At 33.6% G+C, this 20,515-nt stretch overlaps 3 protein-coding genes across 6 annotated transcripts; 2 read left to right on the top strand and 1 right to left on the bottom strand.

The window, feature by feature from the left end:
- Window positions 1–2,977: 2,977 nt before the first annotated feature.
- Window positions 2,978–3,720, top strand: LOC140814022 (monothiol glutaredoxin-S5-like). The gene has a single exon (XM_073172874.1). The coding sequence runs from the start codon at window positions 3,123–3,125 to the stop codon at window positions 3,429–3,431; it is 309 nt and encodes a 102-aa protein (XP_073028975.1). The 5' UTR covers window positions 2,978–3,122; the 3' UTR covers window positions 3,432–3,720.
- A 1,246-nt stretch (window positions 3,721–4,966) lies between these two features.
- Window positions 4,967–11,692, top strand: LOC140814495 (uncharacterized). Of its 3 annotated transcripts, none has more exons than XM_073173508.1 (17): window positions 4,967–5,169; window positions 5,336–5,418; window positions 6,222–6,303; window positions 6,379–6,531; window positions 6,635–6,712; window positions 7,008–7,112; window positions 7,213–7,279; window positions 7,363–7,424; window positions 8,044–8,183; window positions 8,342–8,468; window positions 8,564–8,678; window positions 8,935–9,023; window positions 9,474–9,557; window positions 9,645–9,986; window positions 10,235–10,753; window positions 10,847–10,906; window positions 11,145–11,358. In XM_073173508.1, exons 2-17 carry the CDS (start codon window positions 5,381–5,383, stop codon window positions 11,163–11,165), a joined length of 2,082 nt encoding a protein of 693 aa, XP_073029609.1. In that variant the 5' UTR covers window positions 4,967–5,169; window positions 5,336–5,380; the 3' UTR covers window positions 11,166–11,358. The 3 variants fall into 3 exon arrangements, with proteins under 3 accessions (XP_073029609.1, XP_073029607.1, XP_073029608.1); XM_073173506.1 differs by lacking the exon at window positions 11,145–11,358 and adding an exon at window positions 11,365–11,692 and having other exon boundaries at window positions 4,968–5,169; XM_073173507.1 differs by lacking the exon at window positions 11,145–11,358 and adding an exon at window positions 11,365–11,691 and having other exon boundaries at window positions 4,969–5,169; window positions 8,938–9,023.
- Window positions 11,693–11,969: 277 nt separating this feature from the next.
- On the bottom strand, window positions 11,970–18,210 carry LOC140814534 (anaphase-promoting complex subunit 7-like). 2 transcript variants are annotated; one of them, XM_073173556.1, is made up of 18 exons: window positions 18,012–18,210; window positions 17,810–17,878; window positions 17,666–17,716; window positions 17,160–17,306; window positions 17,002–17,064; window positions 16,636–16,751; window positions 16,377–16,461; window positions 15,664–15,723; window positions 15,239–15,284; window positions 14,733–14,806; window positions 14,078–14,128; window positions 13,804–14,004; window positions 13,684–13,728; window positions 13,434–13,527; window positions 13,137–13,288; window positions 12,635–12,858; window positions 12,451–12,511; window positions 11,970–12,282 (listed from the first exon to the last, which is right to left on the bottom strand). In XM_073173556.1, exons 1-18 carry the CDS (start codon window positions 18,186–18,188, stop codon window positions 12,196–12,198), a joined length of 1,803 nt encoding a protein of 600 aa, XP_073029657.1. In that variant the 5' UTR covers window positions 18,189–18,210; the 3' UTR covers window positions 11,970–12,195. The 2 variants fall into 2 exon arrangements, with proteins under 2 accessions (XP_073029657.1, XP_073029655.1); XM_073173554.1 differs by having other exon boundaries at window positions 11,975–12,282; window positions 12,635–12,864; window positions 13,143–13,288; window positions 18,012–18,207.
- Between the last annotated feature and the right edge of the window lie 2,305 nt (window positions 18,211–20,515).

The following is a 20,515-nucleotide window of genomic DNA, read 5'->3' on the forward strand; positions in this document are numbered from 1 at the left end:
TCGATGTTGATGATTAATATGTCTTTTAGTTAAATAAACTTGAGATCATTCATATTAAATTTACACACATTAGTCGGAAAATGGCGATTATTCCACGTACTTTTGCCCGTCATCGACAAGTCCATGTTGTGCTCCATACTCCAGAGAATCAATAATAGCCCACGAGATAACGTAGGCTCTGGGACCTCATCTTGCATACGCACACTTCATTGTTCTCTTCTGCCGCGAATTAGATGCGAACCTTTAATATTTTTTCCAGAAGGGAAAAAATTTAGGTCCCAAATGGATAAATTCAACTTCGTTCTCAACCTCAATTGATGCTTTCTGGAAAGATACACTAGAAAGTTCAATGGACCACCTAATATTTAACACAATAAAGAAACCTTCGACCTTTCTGATATATATATAAACACAATTCACTACATTCAATAAATGAGTGTCATTTCAGCGGTATTCACATAATTGTATACAATGATGTGAACCAGTATATGAGTTACGATACGTTAATCACTCCGTGACTGATAAGAAATTAAATATGAAGTAATAGGGTGATGCATGTCAACTACTTTGATTCTTTCATTAAAACATGAAAGAAACTTGTAAATTTTTTAACTGCATTAGTCATGACGCAGCAGATTTGTGTGTGGTAAAACCATGCATCTTCAATGTATTACTTTACTTGAGCGCATTATTTACATCAAAATAATATAATTTTGCACCAAACATAAAAATCTTCTTCAAAATCCACCAACTTTAATTATGATAACCTATAGTATTCCTTAATCATTTCATTGAATTCTATTCATTTACATGATCAAACATTTATGTATAAATATATTAAATTAATTTGAGATTAGAGTACTTATAAATTAAACACGTAATATTTATTGCTATAAGTAAATCTATTATACAATAATTTAAATATTTTTTGTTCAAATTTATTTACATTCTTGAAAACATCAATTTTTTGTTTTTGTATTTGTATTTAAGAAAAGCAAGAACATTAAAGAGAAAATAAAAATATTTTTTTTGGTTAATCATAATGTTGAGAAATTACAACCAAAACGCTATATCATACAAATATTCTTTATGCTTCTCTCTCTCAAAGTAAATTTTTCTTTTTTTATATCTACTTAATATATAGAGAGTTTTCTCTTAAAATTAATCTTAAATCATATAGCACCGAGCAGTTGCCGTTTTACCAAAAGTTATAGCTGATGGTAATGCTATAATTCAAATCTTTTAAACTGCACAGCAGCTCAAATATTACGGTTCTATAGCTCTTCCAACAGAGACATTTATTGCATCTAAAAATCTTCCGCTGAATAATTGCACTTCATGCAATCAATGAAAATTGAACTCTTGACTTTGACTCTGATACTAAGTGATTACGATTAGGCCAAATACTATAGCAGTTGGTAATAGTGCAACTCAAATATTTTAAACAGCATAACAGCTCAAACACCAAAGTTTGATCGTTTTTCCAGCAGAAACAATTATGATACCCAACAAATCATATTAATTTTGGGTAATATTAGTATATATCAGTTTCCCTTGTAGGTTATATATATATTTGTATTCACTTATTATATAGAAATAAGTTTCTCTTGTACATTTATCACGTCAAATATTTAGATCAGGCTACAAAATGAATCTTATCGTAATAAAATGTTCTCCCACTTAACTGTATTCTGCATATTAACCTTAAAATCTCACGCAATACCCTTGCATATAACTTTATACAACTTTCGACAAAAGATGAAATCAGACACTAATTAATGTTCATGAATAAATTTATAACTTTTAATAAACACCTCATGATGTATAATATATAAGAATATTGAAAATCTTGATTTTTTTGAATAATTTGCTACTTTAGTCTTATATATTCATCGTAACATGGTCTTCGACGGGTGTTTGAGTTGATGAAATAGATAAATGTTTCACAAATAATTATGATTTTTTTTATCTCTAAGATGGGTGTATTTTGATATATAGAATTCTGGTACACTACCCATAATTTCTTATAACTCCTCCAACTTGTAATAAATAGTATATATTTTAAATCTATTTTAATAAATATGTGACTACGATTAATTTTCAAGTTATATATATATATATATATATATATATATATATATATATATATATATATATATATATAAACCTTTGAATATAATTTAGGATTATTTATAGCTAATTTAATTATATATTTTGAATTTAATTCAGGATAAATTATAGCTAATTTAATTTTTTTCAGTAAAATAATTAGTTAAATAATACAAACAAATTATTTACGTGGGGTGGATGGAGTGAATGCACGTGGTTTTTCTAGTGTCTGTGCTTTGGTTGAATGGAAATAGGAATAATAGGAAATAGTGGGAATATTGAGAAGCCACCGTACCAAAGATTTACGCAGAGATTCGTTATCGTGCATGTTTTTTTTCCTATGTGCTATAACCCATCAATCGCCCTCAACTAATGCTTCAATTTAAGCTACTACAACAAAAATAAAACAAATGAAAATTATACTTTTCGTCAAAATATATTTCATAATTTATTGTTTTGATCATTTGTGTCGTCAAAATTAAATATTTAATCAAATATCTTTCAAATTTTTGGCAAATTTAATCATTTTTCGACGAAAATGTTGATTTGACACAACATATGCGACACGCTGTGTGAAGTGAACATAACATCGAAAATATATTAAAATTATAGAAAAAACAAATGTAACATGCTAAAACTTAAAATTGAAATTCAATAATATAAAATACCAAAATTTATTTATTTTTCATTTAACAAACAAAAAGTTATTAAAATATTATTGGCCCGATGTGAGATTAGGATTTTTTTCCATAAAAAAATGAAAGAAATTTGCTATCACAAATCCATTAGTATATAGTTCGTACGTACGGTATCTTACACTCGATATAATTTTCTATATAAATACCCCTCGTGCACTCCCCATTTTCCTCACACCAAACTATCGAAACTCCTATATATATAATATATATATATCATAAAATCACCACACAATATAATTTCCAATATCGTTCATCTTTCTGACAAAAAACATTTGAAAGATCAAGTACAAGCACATCTCTACATTTGAAGGTTCGATGGAGAAGGTAAGCATCATGGTTTCCGAAAAACCCGTCGTGATATTCAGCAAGAGCCAATGTTGCATCAGCCACAGCGTTGGGGTACTCCTTCATGACTTCGGGGTGAATCCAACGGTGCACGAGCTCGACAAGATCCCGGTTGGTTGGGAAATCGAGCAAGCACTGTCGAATATCGGCTGCAATCCCACCGTTCCAGCGGTGTTCATCGGCGGCAAGTTCGTGGGAGGAGCAAATGAGGTCATGAGCCTCCACCTCAAGAGCTCCTTAAAGCCCATGCTCGAAAGGGCTGGTGCCTTGTGGGTCTAGCTAGTATTACAGCGATTGGGTGTCCATTTATCCGATTCCAATAATAGTACTTGCGGCTTCTTGCATGTTTTGTCAATTTTACCAAGTGCATGGGAATAATTAATAAGGATTTAGGGGTTAAGCACGAACGACAGTACTTTTTATCAACTCATCACATGATATATATGTAGAGTGAACAGATCATAGTTGGATATGTGACCATGATTAATCCACTCATCACACGTGTAGAGTGAATTAAAGGTACTACCTTTAAGGACATGGTAAAATAAATCGGATTTAAGGACAGAAAGACAGACAATTTATGTATGCGCTCATTTTTCCTAAAACCATAAACTAAATGTTTAGTGCTTATGATATAATATTTATTTTGTTTAGCCATGTTATAAAGTAATATCGTAAATTTTAAATTTATGAATTTCAAATTTACTTTTCTATTAACTTAATAATTCGTAATAATCAATAATTAAGATACATTTTAAATACATTCGATATTAGTTTGATACGTTCAAATAGAATAAATGAAATTAAATGAGAAAAATTTGTTTAACAAAATAATAAACTTCTATTCGATATTGAATGCTTATTCTTCGAGCTTCTCGAGTTGGTCCACGATTATTGAACAATAGTTATACCCATTTTGAGAAAATATATATAAATATAAATACATACACACATTTCCAAACTGCGGGGATCTCAACACAAAACAAGTATTATTATCATCGAATAAAAAAATAAGATATTTCATAAAATTATTTTCATCGGATATAAAATATTGTATATCCCCGAAAGACTGAAATAAAAATTTTCCAAAAAAAAAAAGGGCTGAATTATAACTTTAATCTAAATAAACATTTTGACAACGTACTTAACAAATTTCAGTGTTCTAATAATCGTGTTTAAGCTTGAAATTCGACAAAAACGCTCCGGTTTGGAGAAAAACGGCAAAAAAAGGCCAACTATAGTCTGACGAATTAAACATAATCAAGACGTTTAATTAAGCGTACTTAAGCACAATTAATCACATCTGTTTATTTTAACTTTTTTTTATTTTGAATGTATATCTTTTATTTTAAAATAATAAATGATGTTTATAATTTAGATGTTTATTTTTAAATTTTATTTATGATTACTCGTATCTTACAGTCACAGACAAATATTTAGTAATTTTTAATGTAGTCTAGTTACAAAAACAAATAAAGATTGTAATTTTGAGATTTTATGTTTTTAATAAATATGATAATTAATGTATCAGACTTAAATTTATCATATTTATGTATTATTTTATCTATTTATTGATTTGATATAATTATAAGTAAACTAACGATAAAAAAATATTTTTTCACGCTTAAGCTCATGCTAAATTTGTTTAAGCTTGAAAAACTTGGAGCTCCATGTCCATGCTTCGGAACGCTTCATGTTTTTAAGAATTTTTATAAATTTTACACGACGTGATTGATATATATTAAAAAAATGAAATTTAATATAATAATAATAATAATAATAATAATAAGCAACCCCGCATAATTTCTCTCTACTTTCAAGTACCGAAATATCATAACGCTAACCTGCGCAGTACGCACTCCCTGCCTCACTTCAGCGCTGAATACCAATAAACTGTACTTACATTAGCTGTATGTAAAGACGGATAGCTAGCTTATTGACACTATATAGTACCGTATTACAAAATCGTTTGAAATTCTAGCTTCGATTCGGTGCAGTGCTATATAAATCCCTAAAAGTAAGCTGCATTCTGTTATATTCGGTGATTTCACTTCTGTGTTGTGTATGCGTGTAAATATTAGTTTATAGATGCATAATGCTATATCTTGACCTGATTTTTGTTGATTTTATGTCCATACTTTGCTGTGCCTGTAATGTGGTGTATTTTTTGAAAATTTATGAAGGTTTCCTCGTTCCATTTTGCTGGGGGTTCTGTAAAAAAGAAGGAAATGTTTGGGTTCTCGAGGAGAAGAATGAAGCTTGAAAGGTAGTTGATGTAAATGCATTTGTTTTAAAAAGTATATATTCTTTTTTTTGTTTGTGTGGGGAAATTGGGCTGACTTATTTGGGTCGCCGGATGAAGAAAAAAATGGAACGCCGCTGCCAAATCGTTTTTTATTTAACGTGTGGGGGTGTGTGTTAATTACTGATCATTTTTTTATTCTACGGCTTGTGAAAATAATTATTAAGGTTTGGTTGTTGAATCAATGAATCTTCTATCCTCGTGAACTGAAACTTTAGATGCCTCCAAATGTCATTACTTCAGACAAATGTTGAGAATAAACTATGCTCTTGTGTTTGTTGATTTGGCGCTGCTTAATCTTTGGTGGTATTAATCACATGTATGATGAGAATATGGACTTGAACAAAATATTGATTGTTACGGAAGTTGATAATAGTGTTTCAAAGGGCTAAACGTAGTATTTTGATGACACGGTGACCCTCCTCTTCCCTGAGATGCCTTTGAACGGAATATTGAACTACTGTTCCTTTTACTTGAATGTAAAACAACGATTAGACTACCTTTCATTTTCACAGGACCCAACTAGACCTTTTTGAGAATCAAGCCATTGTTATGTATAATAGAATGCGTGATTTCACTGGCTACTGTTGTGGTATATTATTTTTCGTTACATGTCCAGATCTAACAATCAAATCGAAACATGTTGCAGTCATACTCATCATTTGTGCAGATGGTTTTGGTGTTCGTGTCTTGTTATGGTTAACCAGCATTGTGAATATTTCAGAAACTTATAGTTGTAAAGTATTTCATATTTTTGTTTCCTTCAGAATAAAAAAAGTTCAACTCTCAGATGCTGCTCAAGGAACTAGAAGTCCAGTAAGGCACAATAAAAGACTTAACATTTCAAATGTCAGTATTCAATTTCGATCATCGAGAGGTTCTATTAAACACTTGCCTGCTCATTGAACTATTCTATCATGGCAGGGGGAAAGCCTGGCAAACACCTCTAATGATTATGATGAGCTAATCCATCAATCTTCATCTGATGGGTCTGAGCTTAATAACTGTGCTTCAGGCAGCTCTGAAGATTGGATGGTGCTTCCTGTCAGTGGAGGGAAGCCCAAAGCTCGTTTCAATGTAAAATACACTTGGTCCTACTCATATCTGTTGAACAAAAATCACGTCTTATTGGTTCTCTTCTTAGATGAAACATTTGAAAATTTGGATGATTTCTATATAGCATGCGGCAGCTGTTGTTGGGAACAACATGGTGGTAGTCGGTGGTGAATCTTCAGATGGATTGCTGGATGATGTCCAGGTATCATCATAAGCACTTCACCTTCTCTTTCCTGTTATTGGACAAAATTTGTTATGGTTTCTTTTGCTTGTAAATTCTACAGTTTATTTGTCCTTTTATTCTATTTGGAATCAGTAGTTTTTCTCATCTCCAGCTTCCCAAACTAAGCAATTGTGTACAGTGTTTGTGAAGGAAATGATGGGGTCAAATATTGCTTCTTTTGTTTACGACATTGACTGTGGATTTGTTTGAGGAAGAATGTTGTATGTCATATGGTGAAATGGAATGCACTCTTATTTCTTCATTATGTGTTCAGGTACTGAGTTTTGATAGATTTTCATGGACCAAGGCTTCACCAAAGCGTTATCTTTCATCAACTAGTCATCTTTTAAAAATTCCGGCATGCAAGGGTCACTCTTTGGTATGACAGCATTTCCTACATCTTATTAGTGTGAGGTATGTGCTGGAGCCACTTATTTCTTGCCTATGCTGCCTGATAGTCATCTCATGTCACTTTCTAGGTCCCTTGGGGAAAAAAAGTGCTTCTTATAGGAGGAAAAACTGAACCTGCTAGTGAAAGGGTCACTGGTAAGCTTTAACTGATTGTAACTCGCTCTTGCTCTCTCCATGATAATGTTGTCCCCTCACACACTTGTCCCCTTACCATGCAGTCTGGGCATTTGATATGGACGAAGAATACTGGTCACTTACAGAAGCAAAGGGAGACATTCCAGTAATGTTCTCCATAATTAATATGTTAAAAGTAACTATTGCCAGATTTTCTCCATGATTAATAGGTTAACATAACTAAGGCCTTTGCATTTGGGACATGGAGCTATACTTTTCTAAGCACGATACATTTCTGAGTTATGTATTAGCATTAGAACTTTGAGCTTCGGTTTTATCTGGCATAAGAATGTGAGTACTTCTGTTATAAATAATTATTCCAGCAAGAAGTTCTGAGTTTTGCATCATGCGTCATTTTATTTTATTTTTTGAATAAGTTAGCATATGAGCTGTTCACCCTGGTCTAATTTTTCGTTCATAGAGAATCACTCCCTTGTTGGTTTGAAGAAGCATGTGGATCTAATGCTTAGTTATTATGTTTTCCATCTGTTGATTTTAATGATGAGATACTTGTAAAAAATTAAACCAAGGCACTTATTTTTGTATCTTTTTTCTGCCTTTTCCCCAATCATTTCATTGTGTGTTAAGAAATGCTATCTAAATTTTCTGTTATTATTTTTTATTTGAAAGGAAAAAATTTGAGGGAATGTAATTCTAGAGTCAAATGGAGCGTTACTGGGTGAATTTAGAATAATCAGTAATATTTAGAGCTACATGAATTGCAGGTTGCTCGTAGTGGTCATTCAGTTGTTAGGGCAAACTCTGTTCTTATTTTGTTTGGAGGTGAAGATTCTAAAAGGAGGAAACTCAATGATATGCATATGTTTGATCTGAAGTCTCTGACCTGGCTCCCTCTTCATTGCACGTAAGCAAAACTGCTGTCGATATTTATAGGCCTTCCTGTACAATTTGCAAGTGAATCTCTCTATATCTGATTATCTTTCTGTTACATGTTTTTCCCTGATCCCTAAGTATGGAAAGAAATGGTTCAGATGTTATTGACTGAACTTTTCCTGTATGCAGTGGACCGCGTCCATCTCCAAGGTCAAACCACGTTGCGGCTCTTTATGATGACAAAATACTGTTAGTTTTTGGTGGAGCGTCAAAGTCTCGTACTCTAAATGACTTATACTCGCTTGACTTCGAGACGGTTTGTGGAAATAATTGATCTAAATTTACTGAGTTCTTAGTTGATGATTATATGATTTATATGCAACATTATAACTCGTGAATTGTTTCATATAGATGGTTTGGTCAAGAGTTAAAACTCGGAGTTTTCATCCATCGCCTAGAGCTGGTTGTTGTGGAGCACTTTGCGGAACTAAGTGGTATATTATTGGTGGTGGTAGCAAGAAAAAACGTATGTTCTTCTAGCTCACAATCAATCTTTTGCTATAATAGTAGCTGGCTGTCTTTGGGTTTGCTCTCATTTTTTGATATTCTGAGAATGTATCGTTCTTTTAATTCGCATGAATATTAGCAACTGTTGCCTGTGTCTCGAGTCAAGACTTTCCCATTTTTCAAAGTTCCTTGGTTGACAGTACATGATAATTGATAAGAATTTTGAAATCCTGTTTAATTCCTCCGCCGAATCCCAATAACTTTCCCTTTCACAGCAGATGCAGAGACCTTGATATTTGATGTTCTTAAGCTCGAATGGTCAGTTGCTGTTGCATCACCTTCATCTTCCATCACTACCAACAAGGTTTGGTTTGATTTTTCTGATTTACTCACGCAAAAAACTCTCATTCTTAGAACTAATTGTTGAAAATCTTTTTTATGGAAATATGTTTGCCATGTTGCTTGCATTCTTGGCATGTGATTGATGTAACCGCTGTAATTAATGCTATAGATATTTAGCGTAGCGTTGCCCTTTTCTGAACTCTGAAAAATCATGTTATAGAATGGGACTTTGTGAAACATTGAATGAAACACCAGCTAAGAATGGATCAGCTGGACTCTCGTTGGGTTGTGGCTATTGACCTTCCACAAAATTACAGACCTGACGTGCATTCCTTGAAATCTTAAATTGCATATTGTGAACTCATTCAGAAGCAATTGCATAACTTTCACTTTTGTATTTGTCTTTTTTTTTCCTATGCTATATTTTTATATTTCATTCTACATTCTGAGAATTGTTACTTCTCCCATGCAGGGATTTAGCCTAGTTCTTGTACAGCACAGGGAAAGGGATTTTCTTGTTGCTTTTGGTGGTTTCAAGAAGGATGCATCAGACCAGGTACTAGATGAGCCAAATATGACGTGGTTTTTTGGTTTATGACTTAGGTGCTTGTGGTTCATTTCTGATTCTTGTGTTTTTTTACAGGTTGAGGTACTGCTCATGGAGAAGATTGAATCATCAATTATTCAAAAATCGACATTGAGTAAAGTTGCTGGATTGCTGTCTGAGAATCGTGCCTCGTCTGTAGAATTGTCCTCTCAGCCAAACAATGGTTCTCTCAGTGGTCATTTTGATTCTGTCTCAAGACTTCATTTAGCATCTGCTTCCGAACAACATGGGCCTGGTAGAAAATCATTGTCAGAATCTCTACTTGTTGATACAAATGCTGCTCCTGTAAATGTCTCCTTCCGCAAACAATTTAATAATCAGGAGGAGAATGCTGAGATGACAATCATGAATGTCTTAGAAGACAAAAATCAACCACGGGTAAACACAATTGGCTATTTGCAATTGTTCTTGTTAAATTTCTCATCAAAAAAGTTGCTGTTGGCAGTGACGACCTTGCTATTTTTCTTTTTCCCCTCATTCATACTCTTTTACTTTTTTGTTGGGGAAAAAATTATTATTACTGCTTTCAGTGTTTTTGTTGGTCTCGTGAAACCTCAACTTGGTAAGGAATCCCAAGACATGAAACTCCTATCCATTTTTATGAGGTGTACATGATATTGTTTCAGTTAAGGGAGCAAAACATAAAGCCAGTCGATTTAGGAGCTGGGATTAGCTCTGGAGGAGATAAGATTGCAGAAGAAACTTGTGCTTCAGAATATGATAATTTGAGCTCTCTTGAAAAGCAAGGAAGTGGAAGCTTGCTTTCAGAAAGTGATGGTCTTGTATTTCCAGAGAGTGATGGTAAATCAAGAATGACAGCTCAATCGAACATCTATCAAGTATATGAAGCAAAATTAGCTGCCCTTCTAAGAAAGAATGGCAATCTGGAAGGACAGTTGACAGCTGCATTAGCTGGTCGTGAGGCAGCAGAAAAGAACTTGTTGTCTTCTCTCAAAAGTAGGCAGGAAATGGAGAAACAATTGGCAGACATAATGAAGGAGTTGGAGTTTTTTAAGGAGAAGCTAAACAGTGTTGAGTTGGCGCATGAAGAAGCTAATAGCCTATCTAATATTGTCCACTCTGACAACGTAAGACTGGAACATGATGTAGCTTTCCTTAAAGCCGTTTTGGATGATACACAGAAGGTATAGATAGAGCGTAGCTTTCAATCTAAGTTTTCCTTTTGAGTTAATTATGAAAAGTTATCGAGGTACTGATTATACTGATGTCCTTCGTAGGAGCTTCATTCAACTCGAGGCGTCCTTGCAGGAGAACGAGCTAGAGCATTCCAACTACAGGTTCCATTCACTTCTTAATCAACATTATATCATCAAAATATACGTTGGTCCTAAACTGATTGGGTTGATTACTCAGATCAATCTTCTGTGCTCTGTCTGAAATCAACTAAATCACTCTCATCTTCTAATCAGACTATAAATTACGAGGAACCTGAGTCCTTGTTTTCCTGTCCTTTAGAACATCATATTGTTCAGTGAATTCATTAGAGAGTAAGAAAATATCCCTTCACTGTATCAGATATACCGGACAGCTGAGTAACTACCCAGAGTCGGGGCTTACTGCATGTTTATGCGATTTAGAGATGTTGGCCATTTTTCACAATTGGTTGGCCTGGAAATGAGATTAGATAAGATTTTACTCATCCTTGGTTCAACTTGACTGCTAGTTAGTTCTCCACATTCTTTTGAAATATAACTCATTTTTACTTATTGACCATATTCATCATATCAATTTCCAGGTTGAAGTGTTCCATCTGAAGCAAAGATTGCAGTCCGTGGAGACTCGAGCACCAACTCCTAGAAAACCTTTCCACGTTTAGCTTTCGCAAGAATGCCCCCTTATGTATTCCATATTTAGGTCTTCCACTAGCCACACTCTCACAAACTAAAACGGCCGGTGTTTGTATCGTAAATTAGATTCTTGCGAGTGTTTGTATTCTTGGTCCTGTCTTATGGTCATGGGCACACTTTACTACGGCGTTGATGTTATTTTAAATGTAAAAAGTTGCAGTTGGTTAGCTTTTAATGTGGTAATAAATAAGAATTGAAATATTGATAGGATCTGCAAGATCCTTAAATATATGATTAAATATAAAAAAAGTTGCTGGTAGTGCCTTTTGGCTTTTAATGTTATAATAATCAAGGCTTGTTAGGATTTGCAATATCATTTAATTTTTTTATGTATGCTAATCAACTATTAAAACCCGTGACAAATAGAATTTTAATTCCAATTTCGATCCATATAATTTCAGTTATACTATCGCTATTCGATAACTCAAATGAATCATACACCACATATCGGTCTACCTAAAGCTAATTATGAGATGATCTTTATATTGAGTAGCAATTTAAGAATATCGAACTCTATACATTAAAAAAAAAAATTGGTACCAAAGAGTAATTTTACACAACACCATGCTTCCCCAAAAATTGGTACTAAAATTTTTTTAGTGTTTGTTGGTGAGACGAACCTGTTAAATGTTGAAGTCTTTCACAACCCCGTAATTTTGCACAACACCATGCTTACCCAACAAGATTTTGGCAAGTCAATTACGCCAATGGATAAGTCACTATAAAAGATCAGTGTCATCTGGATCTACCTCAGCATCATCAGCCTCGTTATCTTCGTCTTCTTCAGGGGCATCAGGATCAACCCCCTAAAAGAAAAAAAGTGTAAAGATATGTTGGTTCAACTGTAATACAAAACCACACGGCTAGAGAAACAGGCAAACTATTTCAAACATGACAAAATATTCATATCCGTGCTTGTGTCCACTAGTATCTATTGGCAGGAACGATTCCTTAGAAGGGTAGACAATACGAACCTTCATTTGCTTTTCCAACCGCTCGAGTCCCTTTCTCGCATCATCACTTAAGGGGTTTATCCTGAATGATGATAAGATGCAAAAATTATTTCCTTGTTATCAGCAGCAATAAAACATATTTTGTTGACCCCAATGATCCTGCAGAGAACTACCCCACCACCACACATTGGGCAGGGAAATTTACCTCAGTGCTGCCTGATAATGTGAAAGGGCCTCTTGCAGCATGTTTGTAGCTGCAAAAACTTGAGCCAGCTTAGCATGCAAAGAATCATCGGCCCAATCTTTTAAATATCGCTGCAAGAGGGAGACAGCGTCTCCATTTCGACCTTCCTGTACATGGAGCTCAGCCAATGCCAATGCAGCTCCAACGAAACCAGGTTCCAGTCTGAGAGCTGATTCATAAAACTTCTTTGCCTGCAAAATTAAGTAAATAAGCAAAATATTAAGAAAAATTATCATAAGAAAGCTGAATTTAATAGCGCAGAAGGTCTTCATAATTTTCAAGTTCAATTAGAGGAAAAGGGAGTGTTCAGTTATTAAGTTCACTGATAGAACTCCAGTCAAACTGTTAAAATATTCAAAGATTTACTACATGTTTTCTACAAGTTGTTTTATCTGAAAGTTGCTTATGAAAAAAAGGAAAAAGAGACTCCAGGGGAAGTAAAACAAAAGCAAGAATCCAAAACACATGCTTTTTCTCTGCCACTGTTGCTACTAGCATGAACATCCCCAACCAATTTCAGAGCCTTTGCTGATTGGGGCATCGCCTTCATTGCTTCTCGAGCTGCATACAAAGCCTCCTTGATTTTTGACAGAGCCAAATAAGAACGAACTAACCCTGTCATACAATTGAAGATTTTAGGCACAAAATGCATTCTCCCTTGTCCGATGAATTCGCAGAAATAGAATGCATATCAGATTAAAAAGCCAATCCATAGAGTTTTGATAACTTCATGTCTGCCAGATTGTCTCTTAAGACTTACCTTGATAGGATCGAAGATCAGGCCTCAGTTCTTGAGCTCCCCTGTAGGCAATTACTGCTGCTTCTGGTCGATTCATCGACAAGAAAAGATTTCCCTGATATCATGCAAATTATAACCCAAGGAAATTGTACAAACCAATAAAATTGAAGATAGCAAATCAAGTGATGCGTGATAAATTTTTAGATCCTCGAGCTTCTGAGAAACTAGTGGCAAAAATGGAAAAAAGGCGTGGCACTAGACGTAACCATACCTTCATTATATAGCCAGCGACATGCCTTTCATCGATGCGAATGCTCTGTCATTAGTTAATTAGTTAAGACCATAAAAGCGTCTGTATCAGAAGTGAAGAACAAAAGTCAAGACATCTAACCTTCTCCACATAAGATAAAGCTCCTCTCTCGTCTTTCTTTTCCCAAAGAACAGACAAGGCCACAAAAACTTCAGGCCTTGTAGGATCGATGTTCAACAGATCATGAACTAATTTATTTAACTTGGAATAATCAGACTTGAGCTTTAGAAGCATTGCATACTCATCCATGTAAGTAACCAAATATGGATCAATTGACCGAACCTGTAGAGATAATTTTCTAAATTTAATGTTGACAACAGCAAAAAAATTATAACAGTACAAGTGAACTTCCTACCTTTTCGAAGTCCAAAATGGCTTCATCATTTTTCCCAATGACGGCTTTAACCTTAAAAAGACATTTCAATAACACATGATAGAAGAAAGACATCAGGGCTTTGGTATGTTTGTTATATGGTAGCCTTACATGGAAAACTAACGAAGAACTTAAATTCGGCACTTCCGAATCACTTTCTAAAATATTTCTGTCTACTTATTGATGGACATCACTTATATTTGGAAAGTACATTAATTATTCAATTAACTTAGCATTTATAAATATGCATATCAGTCTATACCTTCCACCTAGATATGACGGGCTGTGTCACAAGGACCTTCAAAAACACTGCTTATTTTTACATCCATATAGGCAAAGGCAACCCACAACCTGGACAAATAAGTTGCTCAGAGAACCTACTAACCTAGAATCCATCAATATTATGGTACATTGACATAGATATCTGTCCTCAAGCAACATTGCATTTCAAGTCACTAACAACCTAATCACGTAGAAGAAGTTTATTCTATAGTTCATCTAAGGAAGCCTGATGGATCATTTTAAATTGAAACTGATTAAATAAGTGTGAAATTAATTAATAGTGAGATATTACAAGATAAAAATCCCTACCCGTGTTTGAAATATTAAGATACATTCTAATTCAAAAATTACAGACCTTGGCCATTTCAAGCAAAATGTGAATGTTATTAGGAAATCGCTGCAGAAGTTCTGAGAATAGTTCCAGGCCACCTGTAAACCAGGGGAAAAAACAAATAAGAACTTGATGCATTGTGCAGAATATAATGGTGAATGCCAGTGAGTTAGAGAATCAAAATATGCATGATAAAAACATACATCTCAAAATTGGCTATGCTTAGAGAATGAAATTTCTCAGTTGCAGAACTCAAAATCATTGCCATCAATAGTTTCCTTCAAAAGTGGTAGTGCATTTCTGTGGCAGTACAATGAGAAACGATCGCTTGAAAATTTTCTGCTATAAAATTTCTCTAATCAAGTATTGCGATTATGTTTTGAAAACAAAAGGTGTATCGCACTACATAGAAGAACAAGGATAAGGATCACATGAGCATGTAAGGCAAACATGCACAAAATGGAACTATTCGTACAGAAATCAGATCATCAAAGAAAGGCAATGGAAAATTTTGAGTCATGCAGCCTGACCTTTGTAATCATTTGAAGCAACACAGCATTGAGCTTCAACATAACGCTGCATAGCAAGAAAAGATGGCATGACTGTTACAGTGCCAAAAAAAATTCCATCAAGTGGTTTAAATGTCACGAAAAACAAACAGATACATATGATTGCAGTAAATTATTTTTTAAAAGAAGTTCAATGTCTTGGAAGTAAAATATCTGGATAGATGCAAGTATGAATTTTTCAGAATATTGTTTGATATGCCAAGTTCTTCTTTATCACCTAGCTTGAGATGTATTATGAAATGTGAAACTGAATGTCTAATTACGATGATATTAGGGAGCTCCATGCAACAAAAATATAACAGAAATAGATAACCCATTTGCGAATTTTAGTTCAGTGAGATAATGATAGAGTGAGTACTGCCTCTATGTTGATTCCCATAACTTACCAACAACCAACGACTCGAATCAGAATGATCAAAGGGAGGTCTTCCACTTCTACTTGGAGCCTGGAAGATTGTAGAGTAAGAAAATTTAGAACTAATTCAACAAATTATAAAATAATTCCTATCCGATGCCAAAGTTAGTAATCGATGGACTTTGAACTGTTGGAACTGATGATCATTAGAAGATCCCTGAAAGAAACAGTACAAGTGTACAACATCGTAATGGATATCAGCACCAACGGAAGATCATGCAAAAGAGAAGTGAATAAAATATAGAAGATAATGAAGTGTTCAAAGAAGTATTGTTGATATCACTAATAGTTACTATTTGGCTGTATATAAAAGAAGAGCTTTCTGAAACTTCTAGTCATTGCAGCTTTCGCATGCCAATGAATTTAAAATAATGTTTCTCTATGCTAAAATAAAACAATCGAGTGATTGATCGTAGCAAGAACTTTAGAAGTGATTAGAGAATTGTATCCTTTATTAGCACAAACAAACCAAATCTGAATGATGAAAATACACATCATGAAGGAAAGCGGAGACAACAATCATCGAACAATGAAAGTAACTGAAGGATTGATCTGAGTTAGAATGGTCAGGACCATTAAATAACAAAGAAAAAACTCACATGCATTATACCAGAAACCTTTTCATGCAACATTGTCAAGCAACATCCTTCCAACTAAAAATGGAAATGAATGTAGACATCAAACCTGAGGAAACATAGAAATGATATCCTTGGCAGAGACACCAAATTCAGCCAAAGCTATAATAGCATCAAGGATGTAAGGGCAAATCCTGTCAATACCGAGGATAAAAGGACACACTAATTTGTCACAATTGTCGATTATTTCACAAATAAAGAAAAACAAACAAGCAAACAAAGTAAGTTGGAGTGTTGGATTGCCACTCTGAGGTGAGGGAGTACTCGTAAATTGTACAAAATTATCATTGAACACCAAGATAGGATACCTTAAACACTCCTTAAAACATCCAATTGCAGCTCGAGTATGCCTAGAATTTCGGTAAAGCTTTGCCATCATAAGGTTCATTTCTAGATTCCTCGATTTGCTAGGAATTCCCTCCATCTATTAAAAGCAATTACGGCAAATCAAAGCTTTAAGTACTATTAATGAACACTGTCTAACTAGACTTCAGTAATATTCAAAATATAGTAAATGCTGAAACCTGATGCCAGTCAAAATAAAAATCAATTTCAGAAAAGAAAAGGAAGGGTTCAGGGACTCTGTGATAACAAGATTAACACAGCCCACGAGACTTGATTTGCAACAGAAAAGAAACCTATGGAGATGGTAAAAGTCAAATAAGATTATATACCTCAGCAAGAGCAGCTCTATTCTCATTTAGTGAATTGTGACAAGTAGCAATCTTGAATTTTACCTGTACTGACAATAACAAAGAAAAGACAAAGAGCCTTTTAACATTTCCGAATTGCTAACATCACAAAAATACGTACTCCACGTGATATGTGATACCTCGTTTTCATTTAAAGCCGAAGGATTAAGAGAACCGGGAGAAGAGGTCCTATTTGCTGCTGACAATGAGCTCCTGGTTGTCAGGGATGCAGCTGCATTTTGTTTGGGTATTATTTTGTGGTATTGCAAAGCTTGCTTGTACATTTGCTGTCCAAGATGTGAGAAACGTAGAAAATGAAATACAACACCAAAATTTGAAGAAGCATTGGAGCGAAAAAAGAAGGTGCGCATTAAATTCCTTTTCAGTGTCTGATATCGAGGAACTAAAGCCTTCAAATTGAAACCGGAACATATAAATGTGTGCATATTCTTTATCAATTCAATAATACGGCTCTAGTTCCACAGATCCAAACAGGCAACTGAATTAAAACAAGACAATATACAAATCCATTCCAAGATTTAAGACACAAAAACGAAGTAGAACTGAGATTATACAGCTAAATCACATAAATGTAGCATACGGACTTCCAAATATTTCATAATATCCCAAGTGCCTAAAATCTTACAATCGCTCTGCGGTACTCTTTTTCTTGAAAGAGTGAATCCCCATATAGCACCTGTCACCAGAGAAAAATATAATCATCAACAACACATATGCAGTAAAAGTTCAAAACAAATAAATAACACTAAAAACTGTTAAAAATACAAACCATGCTCTCCGCTTTAAGATGAGGACTCGTCTCAGGACTTATCGAAGTTGACGAAATAGCAAAACAACCCTAGTTTACCCAACAAAAAAAATTACTCTCCACGAAGAAAAACTCAAATCCTAAAAAAATATCATAAATAAGCCTAATTAGGAAACAATTGACCAAATATCATTAGTCGGCATTAAATTAGCTTCATTATTACCAGCAACTGAGTGGAAGAGTAGAGGCCATGATCCAGTAAAGTGGATAAATGCTCTTTCGGTACATCCATCGAACAGGTGGAGCGTAGTTCGTGTCTGGAGCTTTGATTAGAGCTGGCTAGCGAGGCGCTCTTGTTTTTGAAATCGCGATTCGAATAAATTTTCACTTTCAAGGTCATATTTTTGGGTTATTTCGATCCAGACCCCAAATATTTTTAAAGACCCCCGCTTGCCTATGGTTGGTAGGGATGTAAATGAACCAAACGGTTTGCGAGCTATTCGAAGCTCGGCTCGATAAAAGCTCGTTTGAGTTTGTTTGTTAATCATATCAAACCAAGCCCAAGCTCGATTTTGAGCTCGAAAATTTAATCAAACCAAGATCAAGCTTAAGGATATTCGGCTCGTGAGCTCGCAAACACGTTTGATAATAGGCTCGCGAGCTCGAGCTCGAGCTCGGCTCGTTTAGGTGGCTCGTACTCGAGCTCGGCTCATTTAGGTGGCTCACAAACATGATTTTGGAATGTTCAATAATATACTTATTTATGTTTTTTTTCTCTTATTTGTGTCGTTTTGGTTATTTATGAATGAATTTACATTTTTATGTCTGATTTAAAATTAGTTTATAGATATATTTAATTTTTAACAAGTTTGATTCAAACTCAAACTTGAGCTCAATTCTATGCTTATCGAGCTCGAAAACGAGACGAGCTCAAGCCAAGCTTGTTAAACATGTTAAACGAGCTATTAATGAATCAAGCTCGAGTCTGGCTTGATTAACATGCTAAACGAGCTTTTAACGAGCCCAGTAATTTCAATACAAACCAAGCTCGAGCCTGATAATAGAAGCTCGAATCGAGCTCGAGCTCGAACTCGAGCCTCAAACATTTTTAAACAAACCAAGCTCAAACCTGATACTGTTTGGTTTGGTTTGATTTGGATCATTTACATCCCTAGGTTGGTGTTTTCAATAATTCAAAGGCTTTTTTAATAAAAATAATTCAAGGCTTTTATATGTTATAAATAATGTGAATTTCATCATCATGGCGTCAAACATCAAAATAAGAAAATTACAATTTTGACCTTGAAACTTTTCATTTTTCAATTTTAGTCATTTTACGAGTCAATTTACTAAAGAAACTTGTATTTTTACTTAATTTTGGTACTTTGTTTGCCCAAAATTGAAATTTACAATCCGAAATTACCTAACTGACATGACCAGTCAACCGTGCTGAGTTGGAAAATAAATTTGAGAATTTTGGTTTTTGGTGGAAAGTAGTCTTTGTGATTTTTTTTTTAATTCCACCTGAAAAAGTAAAATATAAAAAATAAAAAAAAAGATTTTTTGAAATAGACTTCACACAATTACTATAATCAATTTTAGTTTTCAGTTAAATTAATTTAACAAAATATTCTTTTTATCATATCAAACAACAAAGATATCATCCTTTTAACCATATTCATCATCAATTTCTTCATCTCAAACTCTGTATTTTATTATATCATCAATTCCATGCGTACAGAGGCGGTCGTGAAGCACATCAATCCTATTTCTTTAAACAAGTATAATTTTTTTTCCCATTTAATTTTTACGCAAAAAAATTTGATTTTGTATTGATATTAATGTGTGTATATATAGCTATTGCAAACCCATTTTGTTACCAATTTTGTTTATGTCAAATTATTAGAATATATTGCTTATAATTGATTGCTCTAATTTTGATTTTAATTTTTTTAAAGATTTGACTTGATTACTGTCATAATTTTTTGATAATGTGTAGGTTTAATTTTTTTAAACATGAATATTTTGAAATTGAAATATATATATATAAATACTTATTTATATATATAATGTTTTAACAAAATTGTGCTGGTATACTTTCAATCAAGAGACTCGTTATTTTTTTTTATTTTAAAAAATTTACAAAAAATGTGACTGGTAGTTGGGTTTTGAATGGAAAAAATAAAAATGTTAAATCAACTCTTAAAAAAATAATAGATAATTAAACAAATGAATCATGAAAATGCAGCATGTGTAACCATAGAAAAAAATATCTTGGGATTTTTTTTTAATAATATAAGACATAATGCAAAATGTGTAATAAAGAAGGCCATTTTTTAAAAATTATAACTTTGAAATAGACTAGAATGATCAATTTTCCAAAGAGAAACCAAAGTCTACTGGGAAGATGCATATTTCAAACTTTAATTACTAATTGTGTGAATGTTTTCATTATTTTTTTGTTAATTTTATTTTTTAAGATCACGCCGGCTTTAATTTTTTAAAAATTTTATTTGTCTAGGTGAATTTTTTATATATATAAAAAAGCCATCAAAAACCAAAATCCTCAGATTTATTTTCAAACTCAACGTATATGCAATTTCTGGTGGTCAATTTCAAATTTGGGCAAAACAAAGGTAAAAATTGGAGAAAAATACAACTTAATTTACTAATACTGCAAAACGACTCATAACATAACATAAATACAACTTAATTTACATACGTTGA

Source organism: Primulina eburnea, chromosome 15, assembly GCF_022965805.1.
Source record: "Primulina eburnea isolate SZY01 chromosome 15, ASM2296580v1, whole genome shotgun sequence".
Taxonomy (NCBI): domain Eukaryota; kingdom Viridiplantae; phylum Streptophyta; class Magnoliopsida; order Lamiales; family Gesneriaceae; genus Primulina; species Primulina eburnea.

Coding starts and splice junctions, on each gene's coding strand:
- LOC140814495 (XM_073173506.1), top strand. CDS start 5,381: ATGTTTGGGTTCTCGAGGAGAAGAATGAAGCTTGAAAG. Junction 5,419..6,221: donor AGAAGAATGAAGCTTGAAAG/GTAGTTGATGTA, acceptor TGTTTCCTTCAG/AATAAAAAAAGTTCAACTCT. Junction 7,425..8,043: donor AAGCAAAGGGAGACATTCCA/GTAATGTTCTCC, acceptor CATGAATTGCAG/GTTGCTCGTAGTGGTCATTC.
- LOC140814022 (XM_073172874.1), top strand. CDS start 3,123: ATGGAGAAGGTAAGCATCATGGTTTCCGAAAAACCCGTCGTGATATTC.
- LOC140814534 (XM_073173556.1), bottom strand. CDS start 18,188: ATGACCTTGAAAGTGAAAATTTATTCGAATCGCGATTTCAAAAACAAG. Junction 17,307..17,665: donor AAGAGTACCGCAGAGCGATT/GTAAGATTTTAG, acceptor CATCTTGGACAG/CAAATGTACAAGCAAGCTTT. Junction 12,283..12,450: donor GGTTGGAAAAGCAAATGAAG/GTTCGTATTGTC, acceptor TTTTTCTTTTAG/GGGGTTGATCCTGATGCCCC.